We start from the raw sequence: 27571 nt of genomic DNA on the forward strand, positions 1-27571 counted from the left end.
AAATATTCGCTGACATGAAATATTCGCTGACATGAAATATTCGCCGACATGAAATATTCGCTGACATGAAATATTCGCCGACATGAAATATTCGCTGGTGTATATTTACACAAGTATGAATTTGGAAGCCGTATATACCGAGTATATGCCAGTGGCAAGAGGATATACGGATAAATACCTTAAATGAAACACGGTATGCGGTTTATGGCATTTTATTGAGAAGACATTTCGCCCACCAGAGACTTTACTCTCACTAAATAGTCCAGGTCTGTCCGAAACGTCCTCGTAAGCTCCTATGTGCGGGTTATATGTGTATTACTCACCTCAGGTGACATTATGTCGCAGATGGGCGAAACGTCTGCTCAATAAAATGCCATAAGCCTCATATTGTCGCATATTTAAAAAAATAGATATAATAACCGGTATCTTCAAGAATGCAGATCATAATAATGTGGTCACAACAAGAGAAGCGACGTTTCGCCCCGCCTTGCGCCATTGTCGGTGGTCCAAAACGGAATGAAAAGTAATTTTGACTTTTCTCATCTGTAAGCGCTGCCTCACCGGCCAAACTCGGGAAAAGGAGGTGTTATTTAATATTATATTGTTATTTACGGGGAAGCGCTAAGCCCGTGAGGGTCATACAGCGTCTGGAGAATGGGAGATAATCAGGTCTGATCGAGGATCAAAAACCCTTCACCCGTGAGAGGAAAATAAGGGTGTAAAAGAACACAGAAGACTGAGAGTAAATTACTTACCTGGATAGAGAGCGGCTGGAGGTATGCCGATGTTGTCGGAGAGGTCGGAGAGGCCGTAAAGGCCGAGGAGGCGTCGCATGGTTAGTTCGGCGTACTCCTTCATGTCGGAAGCCTCGCTCCCGCAGTCCTCGTGAGGTCCGGGTGAGGTGGGGCGGGATAGTAAGGCGTTGAGGTGGGGATGAGCGCTGGGGCTACTAGCCCCTCCTGCGCTGCCGTCAGACACCCCAGCACCTCCCGTCAGGTCGACGGCCTCGTCTAGACGCCGAGGCATGAGGGAACGCCTCAGCGTCGGTGTCTCCGACAGGTCGAGTGGGAGGTCGGAGGCGGTGTTGTCGTAATCTGAAGACTGGAGGTGTGACCGTGTTTCGGCGTCGCTAGCGCCCTCCGTGTCCTCGCTGTCCGTGTACGTGTACACGATGTTTCGCGGCTTGAAATTCTTTCTCTTGTTACGTCGCCCGGCCTCTGGCAACGGCAGGGGCGTGGACGACGGAGAGCCGCCGGGCACGTCACTAGCGGTCTCCGGAAACGCTCGCGACGATGAGTCATCGTCTATAAACATCGGAGCGCTCTCGGAATCGTCGCATTCCATGTGGTCGCCGATAACATCGTCGTCTAGCTGGGAAGAGTCAGCGTCAGGATTGGACTCCTCCTCCAGGGAGTGGCTGGTGGCAGCCTGTTTGTACATGCCCAGATCGAGTCCAGACGCGTCCTCTGGGACGTCTTCAGGGTCACAAGCGGCGTCCTCCCCTCCAGCATCTTGATCAGTGTCCATCCTGGAGTCTCCCTCATCTTCGTCTTCATCTTCGTCAGGTCGAAGACGATCTGTGAGCAAGGAAGCTAAAGTCAGTTCGATGACGATCTGTGAGCAAGGAAGCTAAAGTCAGTTCGATGACGATCACAGAGCAAGGAAGCTAAAGTCAGTTCGAAGACCATCTGTGAGCAAGGAAGCTAAAGTCATTTTAACAGCCCCATGAACAACAGAATCGAAGACATGCAACATACTGAATGTAACACTTGTGAAACACATAATCTTCACAATGTAAACGTTTCGTCAGCGCAGCAGGCTTTCTTAGCCCAATACAGGCGATCATGACTCTGTTAGGTAAACAGTCACAGATGCAACGAATGTGACAGGAGCTTTGTCAATCGAAACGTTACCACAATAAAATGTCACATTAGTTACATCTGTGTCCATTTACCTAATATTTTGTCGGTAATTCTATATTTATTAGTTACTAATTAGGACTACCGACAGGAGACGTGCAGGTCCGTCTCAGATCCAACCTACCAAACATTCTCTTTGGCCCCTTGCAGGTCCATCTCAGATCCTGCTTACCAAACATTCTCTCTGGTTTGTAGATGAATGGTTCAAAGAACCGACACGTTGTTAAATTAGACACATGTGCAACCCTTGGGTATCTTTATTGAGGAAACGTTTCGCCACACAGTGGCTTCAGTCCATACACAGGAGAAACTTGAAGAACAGGAGGAGAATGAGGTAATCAGTCCCTCAGCCTTGAGTCGATGTGGTCAGTCCATCAATCTTGAATAGAATACGGCATATGAGCTGAGAAGCAGCTTATAAACCGTATGGACTGATGAAGCCACTGTGTGGCGAAACGTTTCCTCAGTAAAGATACCCAAGAGTTGCACATGTGTCTAATTTAACAACATTCTCTCTGGTCCCTTGCAGGTCCATCTCAGATCCTGCTTACCAAACATTCTCTCTGGTCCCTTGCAGGTCCATCTCAGATTCTGCTTACCAAACATTCTCTCTGGTCCCTTGCAGGTCCATCTCAGATCCTGCTTACCAAACATTCTCTCTGGTCCCTTGCAGGTCCATCTCAGATTCTGCTTACCAAACATTCTCTCTGGTCCCTTGCAGGTCCATCTCAGATCCTGCTTACCAAACATTCTCTCTGGTCCCTTGCAGATCCATTTCAGATTCTGCTTACCAAACATTCCCTCTGGTCCCTTGCAGATCCATCTCAGATTCTGCTTACCAAACATTCTCTCTGGTCCCTTTCAGATCCATCTCAGATTCTGCTTACCAAACATTCTCTCTAGTCCCTTGCAGGTCCATCTCAGATTCTGCTTACCAAACATTCTCTCTGGTCCCCTTGCAGGTCCGTCTCAGATTCAACGTACCCAGCATTCTCCACCTGCCTCTCCACATTATACATACCCATAAACTCTTTACCCAGGAAGATCTGTTTGTGACTCGATAAAGCCCACTGTGTGGGCGAAACATAGTCAACAAAGAATTGCAATAAACTGCATTTGTGTTCATTTTCCCACGCTAGACGTGGAGAGATAATCACCTCTTCACTTCTCCAACTGTCTCCAGCATTGGAAACATAAACACATATGCAGTTTAATGTGATCCTTTATTGACAACGTTTCGCTCACACAGTGGGCTTTTTCAAGTCACAGTGTTATAATTGCCTGTATTCAACGGGCAGAGCCTGCTGCACAGACGATGAGTTTCGACAATGAAGATACCTTAGTGCAATAGCTAGGTATCTTTATCCGAAAAACGTTTCGCCTACACAGTAGGCTTTTTCAGTCACGTACAGACGATGCATGAGAAGTAGTAGAAATGTAGAGACGATGTAATCAGTCCCTCAGTTTGTTGCCTCCTCTGTACTCGACTGAAGAAGCTTATTGTATAGGCGAAACGTTTCGGAATAGATACCTAACTAATACACAGGTATCTTACTCATTGATTTGTTAATTGTTTACCATCAGGGATATGCAAAACACGGTAGAACTTTTCGAAATAATCAACACTAATCAACATTATGCAACAATAATCAATGGTTAAAAATGCCTTTGTTCCAAGGAGTTTGAACAACCTTTCTCTTGTTTAGATCAAACCTGACCACTGCCTATTTCCCAGCCGCTGTATGACACCCGTACGGGATTAGAGCTTCACCGTAAGTACAAGAAATAAGTGAGGTTATTTACCTGTGTGGTCCGTGTGGGCGTGTATAGCGTGGTCATGGGTGTATGTGGGCGTGGCAGGGGGCTGCGGCCCCCCGAGCACTTCACCCACGCTAGCGGCTACACTCACTACCTCCATGGCATCCTGAAGAGGGAACAGGAGTTAGCTTATCTGAAGGAGGGCTCCTCCCTGAGCACAGGGTATATTATTATTATTATTATTATTATTATTATAATTGTTAATTATTAGTATTAGTGTTATTGTGATTATTAATGCATTGGGATTGTTAATTACTATTGTTATTCCATTATTGTTGTTAATTATTACTGTTATTATAGTAGGCGAATTATAACTGTTAATTATTATTATTGTATCATGATTGTTAATTATTATTATTATTAATTTTTATTATTGTATTATGACTTAATTATCATTATTATTATTGACATGGGTTCCCATCTCTCCTGTTCCATGAGAATAATAATAATAATAATAATAATAATAATAATAATAATAATAATAATAATAATAATAACAATAATAATAATAATAATAATAATAATAATAATAATGATAATTATTATAATAGTTCTGGTGTGTCTCGGTTACCAGTCTCTCTCACTGGTCTCCCCTCCCCCTCCCCCTCCCCCTCCCCCTCCCATCTAATACTCATTAAGACAGACATAACTGCTGGCAAGAGCCCCTACACCGGTCTTACCTTCCTCACACCAAACATATATACACACACCGGGAGGTGTATATCTCTCAGTGTATATACACACACCGAAATGTATATATATATATATATATATATATATATATATATATATAATATATATATATATATATATATATATTATATATATATATATATATATATATATATATATATATATATATATCTCAGTGTATGTATACATACCGGGAGGTGTATATCTCTAAAGTGTATATGCACACTGAAAAGTGTATATCTCTCAGTGCATATATACACACCGAGATGTATACATCTCTCTGTGTATGCGTTTTAAACTCTATCACCAGCCAGGAATAATTTAATGTTTAATTATTAAGAGTATTCTTGACTGGTGGTGAACAGGTAACAAACAGCCTTCATGACCCCTCGTGTAGTCGATAGGCTTCAAACCACCCCCGCAGTTCCTCAGAGGAAGGTTCCCTTGACGCTGGCGAGAGTGGGTCTTGAGGCCAGGAACTGAACATGGCCTTCCCTTCCGTGGGTCGAACCTACTTGCCTTCCGTTTCTTACCTCACCCACACCCAAGCTCTGGATAACCCCTACGGGTTTAGTGCTTCCGGCCACAATTGGAGTAGTAAAACCTCTGATGTACCTTTGATGGGTTTCGGGAGTCTACTCCCGGAGCCCGGCCATGGGCCAGGCTCGTCTAAATAAAATAGTAATAATAATAATAATAATAATAATAATAATAATAATAACACAAATAGTAATAATAATAATAATAATAATAATAATAATAATAATAATAATAATAATAATAATCAATAAGACAGCCATGGTTGCTGACAGCACCACTCCCAAACACTACACTCTAACTGCTGGCACCTCTACTCCAAACACAATAAACACACCCCCCCTGTTTTAACCCCGTGTTTTATGATCATATTTCTGCGGCCATTCATCTCTGGGACATAATTCACCGCAGGCAGCACGTTTTCTGGAGAATAGCTTAGAGGAGCGAATTCGTGGTAGCCTTTGTTTAATATTTCAGACGTGATAAATGCGCCAGTGTCGTCGAGCGGCCACGACCGGGAAATCGGATAATCGCCACGGCAGATTTCGGAGATTAGAGTCTGAAATATATATTGGCTCAATCAGTCATTGTTAAGACGGAATTTGCACAAATCGCATTCGCCACAGTTTGTTACGGTGACTAGTCACGGAGATTTTTAGCCCTAAAATTTAATATTGCTAATGAAATGCTAGGGAAAAATCTGGTTTTGGTGGCATTGTGGCAAAATCTGAGTGTAAATCATGCATAGCACCTCGTAATTTTGAGCTTCCGGCTCTAACAAGCGCAACAAATAAATCACAGAACAAAAACAACATTTAGAACTAATGTGAAATATTACCGACAAGAGTCGATGTTACTACCCCCTAATCTTGCCCAGTCTGGACGTGGGTGGAGCTGCGCTCCTCTGAGCTTGTCTCTCTACGCTCTCTTTTTAAACCCGAAGTTGTGTTTTAGTTACTTTAAGTGTCTCAGATGCCTCCATGACTCAAAGAGGCATTTGAGGCACATCGTACCATCATATGTATCTCAGTCAGTTTCTATACACTTTTTTTCAGATTCGATTAACGTATGAGTACGGTAATTTAAGTTAGTTTACGTTACTTTACCTTAGATTAGGCTATTTGGTGAAATTGTGTGAGGTTGGTTTAATGTGAGAGCTGAAGTTCACTTGTACACGCTGTTGCGTGTGTGGTAAATGACTAGCGTGTACAGTAGGATGTTTGAACGTTGAAATGGTTGTTTCAGAGGTATGTTGACTTCAGCGCCGCCTGCCAGACTTTCTTCGTACTATTCTCTTGGTTGTGGTCACTCTGTCCTTACTGAGAGCTAATTAAGTGTAAAGGAACCACGACTCTTTTAACACCCTCCCTTCATGCAGAAGAAGCATTACCAACAGACTCCTGGTTGTCTTCAAAACAGAACTCGACAAATTCCTCAGATCCGTTCCTGATTGGCTGCGCTGTCGTGCATATGCTGGTTTACAGGCGGCAGGCGCCAACAGCCTAGTCGATCAGGCCAGCAACCAGGAGGCCTGGTCTAAGACCAGGCCTCGGGGGCGGTGACTTCCGTAAGCAACCGCACTTAACCTAGGAAGGTGACGTGTGGAGCAACAGATCCAAGGAGGTCACTTGTCTACCTACCTGCTTCCTTTTGTTTGTCTAATGTTTACAGCTCTTACCTGCTTTGATTTGTGGTGCTTTATATTATTAACGTAATGTTAAGTTATTTTTGTTCTCAGTAGTTTCTTTGAAGTCCTGTCGATCGAGTAACCACTGGCGATGGTAAACACCTACTTGTCTCAATCCTCAGCCGGGTGTTTCAGCGCTGGCTAGCTGAACACAGGGACCAGGTGGACTACCTAGGCTTCGATAGGCCTGTGTTACATTGTGTAACCGTAAAAGTCACCTCTACGTGCACTTAACGATGAAATGGTTATAATCATAACCATAATTTTTAAAAGGGTGGAGGGGTAAGCCAGTGGAAGGCCTCGGTCAGATGAGCAAAAGCTTCAGCGGCAGGGGTTATCATATGACTAAGACCCGCGTCACGAAGCACTTGTCCTGTTTCCCGACGAATCTGTCATTCCAGGGGAAGCATGTCACTGTATCTCTACTTATAAACTTCATCTCCGATGGCCCTCCAAACCCGAGTTCATCTTCTCATAACACTAGGTATGGTGCGATACCGTACCATATACCCAGGATTGATGTGTACTCTTCCACGATACCGTACCATATACCCAGGATTGAGATGTGCTCTTCCACGATACCGTACCATATACCCAGGATTGATGTGTACTCTTCCACGATACCGTACCATATACCCAGGGTTGAGATGTGCTCTTCCACGATCTGAGACTCATTAGTGCTCCACTCTTCAACTGTTATCGTCGACCTCAAGGGAGGTTCCTTGATGCTAGTGAGGGGTTCTCGATCTAGAGAATTGAATCTGTGCTCTAATTCCTTGAATTAAGCCTAAATGCCTCCCCCCCACGGTGAGCACGCCTCTGGCAAGACAGTCATGGAGTGAATCATGATGAAAGTTTTTTCTTTTTCGTGCTACCCTGCCTTGGTGGGAAGCGGCCGATGTGTTAATAAATAAATAAATAAATAAATAAATAATAATAATAATAATAATACATTTATCAAATCTCTGAGATTATTATTATTATTATTATTATTATTATTATTATTATTATTATTATTATTATTACTGTCTGTACCACAGCACAGATTTTGAAGTATGTAGTTTCCGTTCAATATACAAATTACCCTCACATAAGAGAGAGAAGCTTATGACGACGTTTCGGTCCGACTTGGACTATTATGACCGGCGTGACCTGTAAATGGTCCAAGTCGGTCCGAAGCGTCTACTAAGTTTCTCTCTACCATGTGCGGGTTATTTGTGTATTGTACCAGTGACTTTATTGTTCTTTTAGTTTTAGTTCAGTGGCAGTTTGTTTTAACTTAAATATATTGTTTTTAACTTAATTTTGTCTTTCCGATGTTTAATTATTTCTCACTGTCATTATTTGTCCCGTAACTCGACTGCTAACGCACTCGCCTCATACACTGAAGTCCAGGGCTCGATCCCCGGTACGGGTGGGAACATTAGGACGTGTTTCCTTAAGACACCTGCTGTCCATATTCACCTAGTAGTAAAATAGGTACCTGGGTGTTAGTCGACTGGTGAGTCGCATCCTGGGGACAAAACTGACCTATTTTTCCCGAAATGCTCTGCATAATAAGCAGCTTTCTATATAGTAGTATGTCATTGATGTCAGCTATGGTCTGTATACCTTGTAGAAATAAAGATTATTATTATTATTATTATTATTATTATTATTATTATTATTATTATTATTATTATTATTATTATTATTATTATTCTAATCTTTTTTACGTCGTGTCGTCTCTAAACTTTTAAGAGTTCATTCTATCGACAGTCATGTTAAGTTAAGTTACGTTAGATTTTAATTTGATTAAAGGCCCCTGGAGGCCTCCAGCTGGCGGAGGCCCCTGAGGCCCCTGGGCCGCAGCCCTTATAGCCCACGCCTTAATCTGACCCTGGCAGTGACGCGTGCGGGCGAGTGTCGGGCCGGTAACTGGACAACGAACACTCACCCAGAAAACGGGAGCGGAATTATATTAATGGTATATACAAGACCGTTTCCATTATAGCTCTGTACTGGAGGATGAAACCACCAGTTGGCGAAACGTCTTTGTAAACAGACACTTAATGTTGCATATGCGTCTTTTTTCAGATTTTATACATTTACCATTGGTATACCTTTGATGAGTTCCGAGAGCTTTTCTCCGCCCGGAGCCCGGCCACGGACCGCGAGTATTAATAACCCTGTACAGGAAGGCCCCGCTTATACAGCAGGCTAGATTCTGGGTTACTGCTGTAAGCCAAAAATAGCTATAAAGTGAAACACAGTCTCATTTCAATTTAAAATGCATATAAAAGCCTGATAACACTATCGTATATTAAGAGAACTAGACTTAAAAAATGCATGTGGGCTCTGGTGGCCTGGTGGTTAACGCTCTCGCTTCACACGGTGAGGGCCTGGGTTCGATTCCCAGCCAGAGTAGAAACATTGGACGTGTTTCTTTCCACCTGTTGTCTATGTTCCCCATCAGTAAAATGGGTACCTGGGTGTTAGTCGACTGGTGTGGGTCGCATCCTGGGACACTGACCTAAGGAGGCCTGGTCACAGACCGGGCCGCGGGGGCGTTGACCCCCGGAACTCTCTCCAGATAAACTCCAGATGGGTACACACACATTACTTACCTTAAAATATTTTCGTCCATAGAATATATTAGGACATGTACATCACAATATATATTTATTGCAGGAAGTTTGAAGAAATGAAGAGTGGATATAATTGAAAACCACACTGCATTAGTGGAACGCCGTAACAAGAAGTGCTGTAAAGTGAAACATTGTGAAGTGAAGTTCTGTAGAGCGAAGTAAAGCGCCGTAAAGCGAAATGACGTAAAGTGAAGCTGTTTAAAGCGGGGCCACCCGTATTACAGAAGATTCTCCTCCCAACTTCAACTATCTCCTCAGACGCTGCCTGACACTCATGGAACAATTACGAACTTTCAACTTAGAAGAATCAAAGTTACTTACACGAAAACTAACGAAACTTTTCTAGGGGGGGGGAGGTAATTTTCCCGAGGAATATATATAATTTTGTAATTTTTTTTTTTAAATAAAATATAGGGAGGTACCACCTCTAGAACTGTCCTGGGGACCCTCATCCTCAGAGAAAAGAATAAACTTGTTTCAGGGAAAACTCAAGGTTCTCCCTGGTTCTCCAAGGTTCTCCCTGGTTCTCCAAGGTTCTCCCAGGTTCTCCAAGGTTCTCCCTGGTTCTCCAAGGTTCTCCCTGGTTCTCCAAGGTTCTCCCTAGTTCTCCAAGGTTCTCCCTGGTTCTCCAAGGTTCTCCAAGGTTCTCCAAGGTTCTCCCTAGTTCTCCAAGGTTCTCCCTGGTTCTCCAAGGTTCTCCAAGGTTCTCCCTGGTTCTCCAAGGTTCTCCAAGGTTCTCCCTGGTTCTCCAAGGTTCTCCCTGGTTCTCCCTGGTTCTCCAAGGTTCTCCCTGGTTCTCCAAGGTTCTCCAAGGTTCTCCCTGGTTCTCCAAGGTTCTCCCTGGTTCTCCAAGGTTCTCCCTGGTTCTCCAAGGTTCTCCCTGGTTCTCCAAGGTTCTCCCTGGTTCTCCCTGGTTCTCCAAGGTTCTCCCTGGTTCTCCAAGGTTCTCCCTGGTTCTCCAAGGTTCTCCCTGGTTCTCCAAGGTTCTCCCTGGTTCTCCAAGGTTCTCCCTGGTTCTCCAAGGTTCTCCCTGGTTCTCCAAGGTTCTCCCTGGTTCTCCAAGGTTCTCGAACATTAATTAAAGATTTATTTCGTGATGTGTCACAAGTTTTCACATATATTATTTACACTGGCGTTAATTGCAATATTATTTTCAACAACAGATCACTGTTGTTGAAAACAATGTTGCAAAAGATGTTTCCGGGGGTCAGCGCCCCCGTGGCCCGGTCCCAAATCAGAAAATAGAGAATAAATCCACACCAGTGAATTTTTAGACCAGATTAAATTAAAGGGACAACGGAGGGGGGATTTAACTAATTTAAACTGACTTAATAAAACTCTACATGGAGTCAAACATAACTTGATAAAGCTCTACATAGAGTCAAACATGACTTGATGAAGCTCTATGTGGAGTCATACATGGCTTGATAAAGCTCTATATGGAGTCAAACATAACTTGATAAAGCTCTACATAGAGTCAAACATGACTTGATGAAGCTCTATGTGGAGTCATACATGGCTTGATAAAGCTCTATATGGAGTCAAACATAACTTGATAAAAGCTCTACAGAGACGCTCTCTCAACAAAAGCTCATTTTGCCGCTACGTCTTATATTCACTATTATCGCCTCGAACTTCTTATTTTAAAAGTCAGGAAACTGGAGGAAGTGCAAAGATTCACAACGATATTAGTCCTTTATTTAATTTGATACCAATGAGAAACCAGAAGGAATTCTTCGAGGATGGTGAAAGGCTCTTGATCCAAGGAGGTGTAGGTAACCTCCCCTATCTAGGATCAACCCCTCACCAACTCACGATGACATTAAGAGGGTTTAATTACCAAAATTAGGAACCATGAGGAGGAGGAGGAGAAGAAGAAAAAGAAGAAGAAGAAGAAGAAGAAGAAGAAGAAGAAGAAGAAGAAGAAGAAGAAGAAGAAGAAGAAGAAGAAGGGAACGACACCGATAACCAATGACAGGAAATACTGCAATAAAATACGGGAATAACAGCGTAATTGAAGCTAACTTTTAACCTATCGAATATTACCTAACCTAACTTATATCAACTTGACCTATCTTTAAAAAAATATTTTCACAAAATTTGAAACGTAAAAAAAATATATATTGTCTTTGAGAGCCACGTCCAAAAAATGGGTGTAATGAAATGGAGGGGAAATGGGTTGAATGGGGAGGAGTAACTCTCTTAATTGATGGCTGAGAAATGGGGACGGGCACTTGATACCTTGTTTATATTACCCCCGTGGCATGGCTGGGCAGGGAAGGGGGGAGGGTTGGTATGTGGAGTGGGGGAGGCGGTGGTGGTGATGGGTGGGGGAGGCTTTGGTGATGGGAGGGGGTGGTTTCGCTGGGATGGGATGGGGGTTTTGATGATGGGAGGGGGAGATTTGAATAATGGGAGGGGAGAGTGGTACAGGGAGGGGGAGGATTGGTGATAGGAGGGGGGAAGTTATGGTGATGGGAGGAGGTGCTCTTGGTGATGGGAAAGGGAGAGGGGGAGGACTTGTCCCATCATTATTTCAGAAAAATATCATGTGAAAAATAGGCGAGTTAATAATAATAATAATAATAATAATAATAATAATAATAATAATAATAATAATAATAATAATAATCTTTATTTCTACAAGTACATGTACAAGGTATACAGACCATAGTTGACATCATAACTTACTACTATATAGAAAGCCGCTTGTTACACAGAGCATTTCGGGCAAATTAGGTCACTTTCATCCCCACGATGCGACCCACACCAGTCGTCTAATATTCAGGTACCTATTTTACTGCTAGGTGAACATAGACAGCAGGTTTCTTAAGGAAACACGTCCTAATATTGCCACCCGTACCGGGGATTGACCCCAGAGATCAATGTGTGACGTGAGTGCGCTAGCAATCGAGCTACGGGACACCACAGGTAACCTGCTTCTAATAGTATGTCTAGTAATAAGGTGAAAAACATGAATAAATAGCCTAAGGGTAGTGTAGGCAGGTTCAGGTGCCTAGTTACTGAGGTGGGGAGGGGGAGGGGGTACCTCAGCCTCCGTAGGAGTGTGGGGTGAGGGAGAGAGGTCGCGGTCAAGCTAAGAATGTACTACCTGTCAAGGAATCCACCTTGAAGGTTGTCAACACAGGCTGGTGGTGATGTAAGGGAAAAGAGAGAGAGAGAGAGAGAGAGAGAGAGAGAGAGAGAGAGAGAGAGAGAGACAGACAGACAGACAGACAGAATTGGGAAGGTTGTGATGGGGTGGCCAGGAAGGAGACATTGGGTGAGGATGGGTCATGGGTGTGCCTGGGGATGGGTTTTAGGCATGTTAACTGTGGTGATGGGTAATATTGCAAGGGGGGAGGGATGAGGAATTAATGGGAAGTAGTTAACCATTGTGGAGGATGTAGCAAATATATTTTTAGTGTGTGTACTCATCTAATTATGGTTGCAGGGGTCGATTCACAGCTCTTGGCCCTGCCTCTTCTCTGGTCGCTACCAGTGTATGTGTGTGATTTAATTTATGTCTGTCATTTTCTCACAGTTATTAAGAAAAACTGTGTTTGTCGTGTGGCTGGTGTTTGTGTTGGCCTCCCCCCCTCCCTACCTTGTTTTACGGCTATAATAAGTAGATGAACGACACACACACACACACACACACACACACACACACACACACACACACACACACACACACACACACACACCTCCACACAAGAGACTAGTGAAAAAGATGGAGGACCAAGCAGGGATAACAGGGAAGGCACTACAATGGATCAGGGAATACTTGTCAGGAAGACAACAGCGAGTCATGATACGTGGCGAGTGAGGTTCCACAGGGGTCAGTCCTAGGACCGGTAATGAGAAGAATTCAAGCGGACAGTGACCAGGAAGAACTACAAAGGGATCTGGACAGGCTGTAGGCCTGGTCCAGCAACTGGCCCCTGGAGTTCAACCCAACCAAGTGCAAAGTCATGAAGATTGGGGAAGGGCAAAGAAGACCACAGACGGAGTACATAGTCTAGGGGGAAGGCAGAGACTACAAACCTCACCCAAGGAAAAGGACCTTGGGGTGAGTATAACACCAGGCACATCTCCTGAAGCGCACATCGACCAAATAACTGCGGCAGCTTACGGGTGCCTAGCAAACCTAAGAACAGCATTCCTACATCTTAATAAGGAATCGTTCAGGACCCTATACACTGTGTACGTTAGGCCCATATTGGAGTATGCGGCACCAGTTTGGAACCCACACCTAGCCAAGCATGTAAGGAAACTTGAGAAAGTGCAGAGATTTGCAACTAGACTGGTCCCGGAGCTTAGGGGTATGTCCTGCAAGGAGAGGTTACCTGGAGGTTACCTGGAGGTTATTCCGGGGATCAACGCCCCCGCGGCCCGGTCCATGACCAGGCCTCCCGATGGATCAGGGCCTGATCAACTAGGCTGTTACTGCTGGCCGCACGCAGTCCGACGTACGAGCCACAGCCCGGCTGATCCGGCACCGACTTTAGGTATCTGTCCAGCTCTCTCTTGAAGGCAGCCAGGGGTTTATTGGCAATTCCCCTAATGCTTGATGGGAGGCTGTTGAACAGTTTTGGGCCCCGGACACTTATGGTGTTTTCTCTTAGTGTACCAATGGCGCCCCTACTTTTTATTGGCGGCATTTTGCATCGCCTGCCCAGTCTTTTACTTTCGTAGGGAGTGATTTCTGTGTGCAGATTTGGGACCATTCCTTCCAAGATTTTCCAAGTGTAGATTATGATATATCTCTCCCTCCTGCGTTCCAACGAGTACAAGTCAAGTGCTTCCAAGCGTTCCCAGTAGTTAAGGTGCTTGACAGAACTTATACGTGCAGTAAAGGATCTCTGTACACTCTCTAGATCTGCGATTTCACCTGCTTTGTATGGAGATGTTAATGTACAGCAGTATTCCAGCCTAGAGAGAACAAGTGATTTGAAAAGGATCATCATGGGCTTGGCATCTCTCGTTTTGAAAGTTCTCATTATCCATCCTATCATTTTCTTCGCACGTGCGATCGTGGCACTGTTGTGATCCTTGAAAGTGAGATCCTCAGACATTACTACTCCCAGGTCCCTTACATTATTTTTCCGCTCTATTGTATGGCCGGAGTCAGTAGTATACTCTGTTCTAGTTATTATCTCCTCCAGTTTTCCATAACGGAGTAGTTGGAATTTGTCCTCATTGAACATCATATTGTTTACCGTTGCCCACTGGAAAACTTTGTTTATATCTTCTTGGAGGTTAACCGCGTCCTCAGCAGATGACAGCCTCATGCAGATCCTAGTATCATCCGCAAAGGATGATACGGTGCTGTGGTGTATATCTCTGTTTATGTCTGATATGAGGATAAGGAATAAGATGGGGGCGAGTACTGTGCCTTGTGGAACAGAGCTCTTCACTATGGCAGCCTCCGATTTAACTCTGTTGACCACTACTCTTTGTGTTCGATTTGTTAGGAAGTTGAAGATCCATCTCCCCACTTTCCCAGTTATTCCTTTAGCACGTATTTTATGGGCTATTACGCCATGATCGCATTTGTCAAATGCTTTTGCAAAGTCTGTGTATATTACATCTGCATTCTGATTTTCTTCCAGTGCATCCAAGGCCATGTCATAGTGATCCAGTAGTTGTGAGAGGCAGGAGCGACCTGCCTTGAACCCATGTTGCCCTGGATTGTGCAGATTTTGGGATTTTGAGGTTAAGAGAAATCGACCTGACTACACTGAAGGACAGGAGAGAGAGAGAGAGAGGGGGGGGGATATAATAACTACATATAAAATACTGAGAGGAATTGACAAGGTGGACAGACAGGATGTTACAGGGATGGTACACAGCAACAAGGGGACACAGTTGGAAGATGAAGACTCAGATGAATCACAGGGATGTTAGGAAGTATTTCTTCAGCCACAGAGTAGTCAGGAAGTGGAAATGTCTGGGAAGTGATGTAGTGGAGGCAGGATTCATACATAGCTTTAAGAAGAGGTATGATAAAGCTCATGGAGCAGGAAGAGTGACCTAGTAGCGGCCAGTGAAGAGGCAGGGCCAGGAGCTTGGACTCGACCCCTGCAACACAACTAGGTGAGTACACACACACACACACACACACACACACACACACACACACACACACACACACACACACACACACACATACACACACACACATACTTTCTCTCTCTCTTTCTCTCTCTCTCTCTCTCTCTCTCTCTCTCTCTCTCTCTCTCTCTCTCTCTCAAACGCACTTTGATCTACCCTCTTCGTATATTCACCCATCTCATTCTTCCCATCCCTTTTTCTCTTTCCCCTTTCGTTTTTCCCCTCTTCTTAGTTTCAAAGCTTTAACAAGCTCTCCATCTTCCTTCTAAGCTAAGAGCCGGTACAAAGCCTTGCGTGCTGATGTAGCAGCCTATGCACCGGCTGCCCACCTCTGCGTGTTTATGTACACCTTTGTACATCATGTACTAATGTATTAGCTGCTTTAGTACAATGTAGATGTGTTAGGAGTAAAATGTACATCTTGTACACTCACTGTTTGATTATCGTAGTATTGATCACCGTATGATTACTGATGTATATTTACCGAATGATTATTGTTGTATATTTACCGAATGATTATTGTTGTATATTTACCGAATGATTATTGTTGTATATTTACCGAATGATTATTGTTGTATATTTACCGAATGATTATTGTTGTATATTTACCGAATGATTATTGTTGTATATTTACCGAATGATTATTGTTGTATATTTACCGAATGATTATTGATGTATATTCACCGAATGATTATTGATGTATATTTACCGAATGATTACTGATGTATATTTACCGAATGATTATTGTTGTATATTTACCGAATGATTATTGTTGTATATTTACCGAATGATTATTGTTGTATATTTACCGAATGATTATTGTTGTATATTTACCGAATGATTATTGTTGTATATTTACCGAATGATTATTGTTGTATATTTACCGAATGATTATTGTTGTATATTTACCGAATGATTATTGTTGTATATTTACCGAATGATTATTGATGTATATTCACCGAATGATTATTGATGTATATTTACCGAATGATTACTGATGTATATTTACCGAATGATTATTGTTGTATATTTACCGAATGATTATTGTTGTATATTTACCGAATGATTATTGTTGTATATTTACCGAATGATTATTGTTGTATATTTACCGAATGATTATTGATGTATATTTACCGAATGATTATTGATGTATATTTACCGAATGATTACTGATGTATATTCACCGAATGATTATTGTTGTATATTCAAGGTATGATTATTGTATTATAAAGGTAACAACAACAACAATAATAATAATAATAATAATAATAATAATAATAATAATAATCTGTCTTGCCTGTTTATTTACGTCTGTTTTGTTATTACCGTTTTCTTCAGTCTGTTTATCTCTTAAAAGGATTTTCATCAGTCTTTTACCTGTTAACGGAACCGAGGATTATCAAGGATCACAACAGTGCCACGATCACAAGTGCAAAGAAAATGATAGGATGGATAATGAGAACTTTCAAAACGAGAGATGCCAAGCCCATGATGATCCTTTTCAAATCACTTGTTCTCTCTAGGCTGGAATACTGCTGTACATTAACATCTCCATTCAAAGCAGGTGAAATCGCAGATCTAGAGAGTGTACAGAGATCCTTTACTGCACGTATAAGTTCTGTCAAGCACCTTAACTACTGGGAACGCTTGGAAGCACTTGACTTGTACTCGTTGGAACGCAGGAGGGAGAGATATATTATAATCTACACTTGGAAAATCTTGGAAGGAATGGTCCCAAATCTGCACACAGAAATCACTCCCTACGAAAGTAAAAGACTGGGCAGGCGATGCAAAATGCCGCCAATAAAAAGTAGGGGCGCCATTGGTACACTAAGGGAAAACACCATAAGTGTCCGGGGCCCAATACTGTTCAACAGCCTCCCATCAAGCATTAGGGGAATTGCCAATAACTCCCCAGCTGCCTTCAAGAGAGCTGGACAGATACCTAAAGTCAGTGCCGGATCAGCCGGGCTGTGGCTCGTACGTTGGACTGAGTAACAGCCTAGTTGATCAGGCCCTGATCCATCGGGAGGCCTGGTCATGGACCGGGCCGCGGGGGCGTTGATCCCCGGAATAACCTTCAGGTAACCAGGTATCCAGGTAACCTCGCCGCCCTGATAACTAAAATAATAATAATAATAATAATAATAATAATAATAATAATAATAATAATAATAATATGTTGCTGCCACTGGCAGCAACAACAGCCTGTTTGCCCAGCCGATCGTCGATAAAGTTTGGCCTCGGGGAAGGCTTAGACATCCTCCAAGAACCAAGAGCTTGACTGATCATCCCACGAAGACTGAGGACCACTTGGTCAAGGACCAGGATTACCGGACCAGGACCTCAACAAGACCTTAATGGCCTAGCTGTCCCAGTCCAGTCCTGCCCCCAATTTATCCTCTTTCCCCTATTAATCCAGTTATCCAATTACCGGAGATTACATAGTTAAATCTGCAGCGATTACACTGTCAGACTGACAGCTAATGTTCAATAGATCTCTGTCTTGGTCAGCCTCGCCTCTAACTTCTTGTCCTTTGTAATTTTAAATTTATTCTCTAAGGGAGGTAACTGGTTTGGTCCCGGGGATTATCTTCCCCTGGGTATGGTGCCAGACCAGGCCTCCCGTTGATTATCTTCCCCTGGGTATGGTGCCAGACCAGGCCTCCAGGGGATTATCTTCCCTTGGGTATGGTGCCAGACCAGGCCTCCCGGGGATTATCTTCCCCTGGGTATGGTGCCAGACCAGGCCTCCCGGGGATTATCTTCCCCTGGGTATGGTGCCAGACCAGGCCTCCCGTTGATTATCTTCCCCTGGGTATGGTGCCAGACCAGACCTCCAGGGGATTATCTTCCCCTGGGTATGGTGCCAGACCAGGCCTCCCGGGGATTATCTTCCCCTGGGTATGGTGCCAGACCAGGCCTCCAGGGGATTATCTTCCCCTGGGTATGGTGCCAGACCAGGCCTCCCGGGGATTATCTTCCCCTGGGTATGGTGCCAGACCAGGCCTCCAGGGGATTATCTTCCCCTGGGTATGGTGCCAGACCAGGCCTCCCGGGGATTATCTTCCCCTGAGTATGGTGCCAGACCAGGCCTCCCGGGGATTATCTTCCCCTGGGTATGGTGCCAGACCAGGCCTCCCGGGGATTATCTTCCCCTGGGTATGGTGCCAGACCAGGCCTCCAGGGGATTATCTTCCCCTGGGTATGGTGCCAGACCAGGCCTCCCGGGGATTATCTTCCCCTGAGTATGGTGCCAGACCAGGCCTCCCGGGGATTATCTTCCCCTGGGCATGGTGCCAAACCAGGCCTCCCGGGGATTATCTTCCCCTGGGTATGGTGCCAAACCAGGCCTCCTGGTCTGGCACCATACCTGTTATCTTACGTGTTCGTGAGACAGAAGGATTTACCTGTTATCTTACGTGTTCGTGATTACCTGTCATCTTACACGTGTTCATCAGACAAAGATTTACCTGGGCGAAACGTCGACTCTTGAATAAAGCGCCACTCTGCTTTAAGTTTCTTTATACATTCTTGGCTTGCCCTGGCCAGCTTGTTGCTACCAATAGTGTCAGCGAAATCTTTATTGGTACGACGTTTCCCCCATGAATCGTGTTTATTGAAGGTTGTGAGTGAAAAGTTTCACTAGTGAAAGACTTCGTGGTAGAGAAATGTTCTACGATACCAACACGATGTTAAAAAGACTAAAAAATATAGTGTACAGTGATTATTGACGACGTTTCGCCTTCGCAGTGGGCGAAACGTCTTTGATTCGATGTAACGTATGGGCGAAGCATTAAACAATAGCTGGAGGGCATTGGGAGGCATTAGTATGGCAATAGAGTTGTAAACAAGTGGAACAAACTCCAAGGTAGCGTCACTGAGGCGAGAGAACTTTGGGCAGCTTTAGTGTGTATGCGGGGGGGGGGGGAAGAGAAGGGTGCGAGTTGGACCTGCCTAGCATGGGCCAGTAAGCCTATGTATGTTCATGTTTGTGTTCTTGCGTTCCAATTAATATTTTGTTCTCCACTTGCTGGAGGTACACCACCTCCAGATTGTACACTACCACTATTGTTACTACTACTACTACTACTACTACTACTACTACTACTACTTCTACTTCTACTACTGTTGCTACTGTACTGTCACTACCAGTAATGCTACTGCCATCCTGTTACTGTCACTACTGTTACTACCATCCTATCACTACCATTACTGCTACTACAATCCTATTACTACCATCCTGTTACTACTGCTACTTCTACCACAATCCTGTTACTATTACTACTGTTACTACCATTCTGTCACTATCACTACTGCTACTACAGTCCTGTTACTATCACTACTGTTAATACCATCCTGTCACTACCAGTACTGCTGCCACCATCCTGTTACTACCACTGCTGTTATTACTACTACTCTTGCAACCACTATTGTTACTACCATCCAGTTACTGCCACTACTGTTATTACTATTACTGTTACTACCATCCAGTTATTACCATAATGGTGGGCCGGCGGGCCGCCAACAGCAACAACCTGGTTGATCAGGCAAGCAACAGAGAGGCCTGACCGAGATTGTAGGGGGAGGGGTGGAGGTAACTATCGAAACAGGCCACAGGTACATCACAGGCAAATGAATTAGTTTTAAGGGTAATTATCCTAACTTATCCCACATCCTTTGATACATATACCTCTACTGTTTCTCTCTCTCTCTCTCTCTCTCTCTCTCTCTCTCTCTCTCTCTCTCTCTCTCTCTCTCTCTCTCTCTATCTCTCCCTCCCTCTCTCTCTCTCTCTCTCTCTCTCTCTCTTTCTCCCTCCCTACCTACCTCCATTCTCGGTATTATCCTTTCCTCAACCGGTTACTCTTGTCATCTCCCCTTCCCTATTAACTTTTCCCCTTCCTTCCCCCCTCCCTGAAGCTCAACTTGCGCTAATCCTCCCCTCCCCTCTCCCCTCACTTAACTCATTAGAATTCTATTCCACCAGGACTTAAAACTCTGTATTACACGAGAGCAAAACTCACAAAGTTGTGTACAAATTGCAAAAGCTTTTTGCTGTGTAAGGTGGGCGTGTCCCTGGTCATAAACAAGCGTTACTGTGTTACCTGCTGAGAACTGTCACGGCCGTAGTGTCTGCACAGTGACACTATAATGCTTTTCCTGCAGCAATGTTTCGCTCAGGGTAGAGCTTTTATCAAGTCACGGCTTGATAAAGCTCTCCGTGTGGAAGCTCTATCAGTAAATGCCTGTTTTTTCCCACTGCAAATGTCTGTTTCCCCCACAAGTCAAGGCTCGATGAAGCTCCGTAGAGAGGAGAAACGTGGCTTGTAAAAGCTCCACACAGAGCGAGAGGCTGTCCCAATAAAAACTTTTTCCGCAACAATTTCTCCTTTTTTGATAAGTCACTTCTTGATAAAGCTCTATACACAGGACTGACCCATACACAAATATCCCGCATGTAGGAGAGAGGAGCTTAAGACGACGTTTCGGTCCGACTTTGACCATTTACAAAGTCACACTAACAGAGAGGAGAGAGGGAGGGGCAGTAAGAAATAGCTGAATTTTTAAACGAACAAGGAAATGTTCAGTGATCCACTAAACAATGAGAGAGAGAGAGAGAGAGAGAGAGAGAGAGAGAGAGAGAGAGAGAGAGAGAGAGAGAGAGAGAGAGAGAGAGAGAGAGAGAGAGAGAGAGAGAGAGAGAGAGAGAGAGAGAGGGAGAGAGTGGGAGAACCAGATGGCATCTTCCTTCCTTAGACTGTCCGCTGGATCACACCAGCGCATCTCACGTAAGTACAGGTCCTCTGGAATTCAAGAAGGCTGCAAGAGTAGCGCTTCCGTCTCACGATTAGCGCACTAAGGGTCAAGCCTCCACCAAACCTTCCGATGATTGACCCACATGGGCTTAGCGTTTCACCCGAATAATAATAATAATAATAATAATAATAATAATAATAATAATAATAATAATAATAATAATAATCCCAGATAAGCAGCATCAGGGCAGACTGTGAACTCTCTGTTTACCAAGAAATACAAACAACCACTAACACGAGCACTCAGTATACTCTGGAGGAAGAGGTTAGAACTAGACAAAATTCCAGAGGTTCTAAAAAAAAAAAAAGTGCTGACAGGTCCACTGCACAAAGGAGAATATAGAGGTCTAGCCAGTGGCGCTAACTTCACACATGATACATGTCTTTGAGAGGGTGGTGAGATGCCAGGTTAATTTTTTTTTTTTGGGGAAAAGAGGTATATCACAGGAAACATGACCTTTAAAACCCAAGTTGCCCATGGGTTTAGAGCTGGAAGATCATGCTTGTCACAACTACTGGATCATTTTGAGAGAATTACGGAGACTGGCGGAAAAGTTCACGTTGTGGTCTATGTACACGGAATTCCTTAAGTCATTTGACAAATGTGATTATTTAGTGATAATACACCAAAGATCATTAGGTAAATAAGACAAGTAGAGGATGAATTTACAATATTCCTGTAAATAGAACACAAAGAGTAGCGGTAAATAATATAAAATCTAACCACAGCTATGTATAAAATTTAGTACCACAAGGAACAGTCCTGACCCCACTTCTGTTTCTCATTCTCTAAACATACAGATAAAAACACAAATCTTCGTGTTATGTCATCCTTTAGGAGTGACGCAAACATTAGCCTGGATAATAACAACAACAGTAACCATCACAGAGGCCTAGACTGCTACAACAACAACAGTAACCATCACAGAGGCCTAGATTGCTACAACAACAACAGTAACCATCACAGAGGCCTAGATTGCTACTACAACAACAGTAACCATCACATAGGCCTAGATTGCTACAACAACAACAGTAACCATCACAGAGGCCTAGATTGCTACAACAACAACAGTAACCATCACATAGGCCTAGATTGCTACAACAACAGCAGTAACCATCACAGAGGCCTAGATTGCTACTACAACAACAGTAACCATCACATAGGCCTAGATTGCTACAACAACAACAGTAACCATCACAGAGGCCTAGATTGCTACAACAACAACAGTAACCATCACATAGGCCTAGATTGCTACAACACAACAGTAACCATCACAGAGGCCTAGATTGCTACAACAACAACAGTAACCATTATAAATGTTCAGATAAATGAGAGAACTCTCACAGACATGTGAGGTAAAGTAGGGGGTGTATGTGTGTGGGGGGGGGAGGTTGCCAATGCAGTTTCACGTCCAACATGGCTGACAATTTAAAAGTCAATAACCCATGACGCCACATGTAAAAACCTTATTAATCCTGCGTCGAAATGACGCGTACAACGCAACGTCAGTACGGTATCTATAATCCGGCGTCGAAATAACGCAGCTGTTGAGAAGGCCACGGATTAAAAGTATAAATTCAACTGAATATAATTAAATATAATCTAGACGAGTCCAGAATACAGCTTCAGTAATTATTGTAATCACAAAATAACAATAATTACTAAGTACGTTAATTCACTCATAACTTATATAAGCAAACCAAGGGAACGTTACCCTACTGCTAGCAGCAACAACCTGCTCGATCTAGCATTCAACAATGAAATCTAACCTCGGTATGGACTCAGGACTCTCGACACCAGTTGCAGGTTCGTCTTCGTTGAATTAAATTTGTCAGGAAATTCCTGGCAAATTTGCCACGGTAAAACTGTTTTGAAAATACTCGGACTCAGTGCTGAGTGGGTAGAGACGGGTGGGCAGTAAATATGTACCTGGGTGTTAGGTGATTGTTGTGGGCGGCATCCTGCAAGGTATACCCTACATAGACCTGGTGTTGTCAATGAGCCGAGGCAGGATAGTGTAAAAAAATATCTATCCCATCAGCGTGGAGCCTCTATCCCGCCGTTTTTCCTTTATCCCGCTGCATAGAAAACACAAGAGACCGACCCTCCTATCTCGGTTACCCATCCCATCGTTCCCTATTCCCTCCGTGACTACTCATTCTCCATAATTCACCGCCCATCTTTCCCTCTCACCCATTCCTCTGCCTTCAACTTGCCACTTAATTACTCACCCACAATTACCAGCCTTAATTAATCCTCTCTAACAAGCTAGTTCCTCCGGGATAACTTTCTCCAGTCATGCCACCTGAAGCCTGATAGCTGAAGGATGTTTCCAAGGGGGGGGTCGACGCCCCCGCGGCCTGGTCACCGACCAGGCCTCCTGGTGGACCAAGGCCCAACCAACCAGGCTACTGTTGCAACATAACACAATCGTAAAAGTAGATGGGCACTGCAACAGACCTATTGGCCTATGCTAAGCATGTCCTTCTCAAATCCAACCCCGCAATAGACATACTCAAATACGCAGCCTCATTAGCCAGAAGCGTAACCATCTCGGTTGTAGATAACATGGTTGGTACGCGCGCGTGTGGGTCGGCGTATGTGTGCTGTGATTACCATCCCTCAACTAGCCATTGAAGGCGTGGACCGTAATTAAATAATATTAGAGCCATTTACTAATACAAACTAGCAATTAGACCTTCATAGAATTAATCAGGATAAACTTTTCTCGGCCTTCCATCTCTCTAGTACCACAGACACGAGACAGAGAGACACGAGAAGAGAGACTGTTTATGTGAAGGGTAAATGCGGCGACTTAGGTTAAATTATTTCTTCTGGGGGCCATGAAGACAAGGAGTCATATGAGCCACAAGGTCCAGGCGGTCCAGGTGACATTGAGGGAATGTACAGTGAAGGATGTACTCTGAAGGAGGGGCGGAGGTGGGAAGTAAAGTGCCTGCACTCTGAAGGAGGGATGGTGGTGTCGTAGTTCAAAGGACCATCCGTAGTGCGATGTCAGCACGCTTAGCTGAAGGGTGTCAACGCCCCTGCGGCCCGGTCCCAGACCTGGCCTTCTGGTGGATCAAAAGCCTAAATCAACCAGGCAGTGACTGCTGGGCAGCACGTAGTCCAGAGTAGCAATCACAACCCTCGGCTGGTCAGAAACTGATTTGAGGAACATATCCACTTCGCTCTTGAAGACACCCAGGTGACGATGACAGAGATTGCTTTCTCCTGAAGTGAATCCATAGGACTCACTTCAAGAGCTGATGTTTAGGATGATGTTTACTGGCCATCAATGCACGCATCTTCTTTATGATTTGCCGGTACTTCCGGCCCGGGTCTTCTCCAGATGGCGACCCGGCGTGCACGCATCATTTCTACTTGAGATAACTCATTGAAACTAACCTATATGCACATCAACAAACAAGCTTCTTAACTCGAAAAAATACGAAGTGGAGTTGAGGAAAGAGGAGAGAATCTTGATTCTTTTTGAGAGAGAGAGAGAGAGAGAGAGAGAGAGAGAGAGAGAGAGAGAGAGAGAGAGAGAGAGAGATACTGACTTGTACAAGGGAAAAAAGAAAGTGAAGAGGGGTAAAGAATAGGGGATAATATAGGTAGAACGGTACGAAAAGAAGATAGGGAAATGGGGGCAGAAGGAGGGAGGAGAGGCAACCTTATACCTACTGTCCCACCAACTCCTCCTCCTCCTTCTTCTGGAGACAAGACGGAAGAATGAGGAGGGGTGAGGAACGCCCATTAAGGGTATCATATGGTGGAGAGGGAGAGGTGGGGGAGAGGGGAGGGTAGATGAGAGAGGGTAAGAGGGGGAAGGGAGAAATTATTGCAATCATGGGAAAGAGAAATGAAGGCAGGTGGGCGGTTGAATTAATTAGGAAAATGTTGCGATGCCAGTTTGTATGATGTGGTCAGAAACAATGGCTTAAGTTAATTGGTTAGCGTGTAGAAGATGAGAGAGAGAGAGAGAGAGAGAGAGAGAGAGAGAGAGAGAGAGAGAGAGAGAGAGAGAGAGAGAGAGAGAGAGAGAGAGAGAGAGAGAGAGAGAGAGAGAGACCAGAATCATCGGAGAGGTGGTAAAAATCTTCAAGAGGAAATTGTATCAGTACCTCTTCCAAGTGGTAGATTAGCCACTTGGTTCTGTAGGCCTACTGATCAATCAACAACGAAGCATAGGCCTCAGGCTGGCTAGAAAAAAAATTCACGCAATCGGACACAGAATCGTTTAACGCCAGACCTTTGGCAGAATCGAACACACATGAACCTGTAGTTATCCTCCCATTACTCGGATCAAACCTGCTTACCTCTCATACCCCAAGGTGATGCGCGAAACGTGGGAGTGATGCGGTTTTTCGCAAACATTATCAACTAAGCCTATCAAAAATGAATGCCCAGAAAAGGTAGACAGTAGGTTCCCTGATTAACCCATCCACCTCCCTGCCTACCTATTTACCTACCTTCCTACTTACCTACCTTCCTACTTACCTACCTACTACCTACCATCCTATGTACCTACCTATCTACTTACATACATACATACATACCTACCCATCTACCTACCTACCTACTACCTACCTATTTACTTACCTACCTATCCATCTACCAACCTACCTACCTATCTATCTACCCACCTACCTACCTATCTACTTTTATACCTATATACTTACCTACCTACCTCTCTACACACCTGCCAGCCTACTTATCTACCATATAAACACCCAAATTATTGACAATAAAAGAATCTAACCAACAACGTTTCCCTGGAGCCCAGGCAAGAGAGACGTACCATAATTTAGCCCAGATAAAACTCAAAAGGCTTTTGTTGCAAATCTGTACAGTGAAAGAACGGCTGCGGAAGACAGCAGGCAATGCCAGAACCACTCACTGGAAATGCTGGAGGCGGTATATCAGTGAGGGTTAACTCTATAAGCATAAATTCAACATGAATCAACAGTCTAGTTGATCAGCTCCTCAACCCGGAACCTTGTATTTTTATTGTTGTTATTTTGTTTTTGCTTTTTATTAGTATTAATAATATTATTAATATTAATAATATTGCTATCATTATTTGTTATTATTATTCTTGTTATTATTATTAGTATTATTATTAATAATAACATTATTACTATTATTATTATTATTATTATTAAATCTATTATTATTATTATTATTATTATTATTATTATTATTATTATTATTAATGTTATTATTATTATTAATATTATTATTATTATTATTAATATTATTATTATTATTATTATTATTAGTGTTGTTATTATTATTATTATTATTATTATTATTATTATTATTATTATTATTATTATTATTATTATTGTTGTTGCTTTTGCTGCTATTGTAATTCTTTTTTTTAACAAAAGCGTATTGTTTTTTTTTTAAATTCGTAGCAAAGAATGTAATATTAACCTAGGAAGATTAGATGGAAAAGAGAAGTGAAGAGAAGATGGGGAGGGGAGGAGGGAGAAAAAATTGTTCTTAAGAGAGAGGTGATAACAGTAGGAGAGATGGCTCTTGTAGGAGGAGACGGGAGTGAAGAGAAGGAAGGAAGGAGGAGGAGGAGGAGGAGGAGAAAGCTAAGAGAACATTGAAAAAGAGGTGATAAATAATGTAGACGTGGTGGGAGAGGAAAGGTGAGAGGAATAATTAGAGGGTGAAGGATAGAGGTTGAAAGTGTGTGTGTGTGTGTGTGTGTGTGTGTGTGTGTGTGTGTGTGTGTTTATGTGTGTGTGTGTGTGTGTGTGTGTGTGTGTGTGTGTGTGTGTGTGTGTAACTGTGTTTGCGTGTGCGTGTGACTGTGTTTGCGTGCGAGCGTTCTCATCACAACTTAGCATCACCTCGCTGTTCATACCAAAATAACACTGAACACGCAGAACAAAGAAAATGAACAACCGCAAATAACTTGATGTTCAATGATAACAAATTTCACTTACCTAGATATGAGAACAACGTAGAACACAAAACGGAGAGAAAAGAACACAGAACACAGGAAGAACATCTCACGAAACACAAAACACCAGTAAAAACTATACAAATATAAACATCAGATGTGTTCAGGGCCCCTAATCCCGGAGGGGCCCCATAACAGTTCAAGCTTCAGGGCCCCTAATACAAGAGGGCCCCAAAATCGACTTTTGTCAACATTGCTTAAAGATTTGGGATATACTATACGAGAAGGGGTCCCGAAGGGGGCCCCAAAACAATTCAAGCCTAGGGCCCCAAAAATGTAGGTCCACCACATGAGCTGTGACCAGAGAACACAATAACGCAGACGTAGGAAAAAACAAAAGAATAAGAGAAATTCCAAACACAAGAGAGAT

The 27571-nt window shown here is 43.5% G+C and overlaps 1 protein-coding gene across 10 annotated transcripts in view; it reads right to left on the reverse strand.

Annotated features, from left to right (window-relative positions):
- The window catches only part of LOC128698209 (zinc finger protein castor homolog 1), a 522290-nt gene that overhangs the window by 464181 nt on the left and 30538 nt on the right, over window positions 1-27571 (reverse strand). For all 10 annotated transcript variants that reach the window (XM_070098617.1, XM_070098621.1, XM_070098618.1 and 7 more), the window contains exons 2-3: window positions 3723-3843; window positions 756-1577 (exon numbers count right to left, since the gene is read on the reverse strand). In XM_070098617.1, coding sequence (XP_069954718.1) covers window positions 756-1577; window positions 3723-3837 — 937 coding nt within the window. In that variant the 5' untranslated portion in view covers window positions 3838-3843. The remainder of the gene's footprint in view (window positions 1-755; window positions 1578-3722; window positions 3844-27571) is intronic.

The sequence above is a fragment of the Cherax quadricarinatus genome, chromosome 63, assembly GCF_038502225.1.
Source record: "Cherax quadricarinatus isolate ZL_2023a chromosome 63, ASM3850222v1, whole genome shotgun sequence".
Taxonomy (NCBI): Eukaryota; Metazoa; Arthropoda; class Malacostraca; order Decapoda; family Parastacidae; genus Cherax; species Cherax quadricarinatus.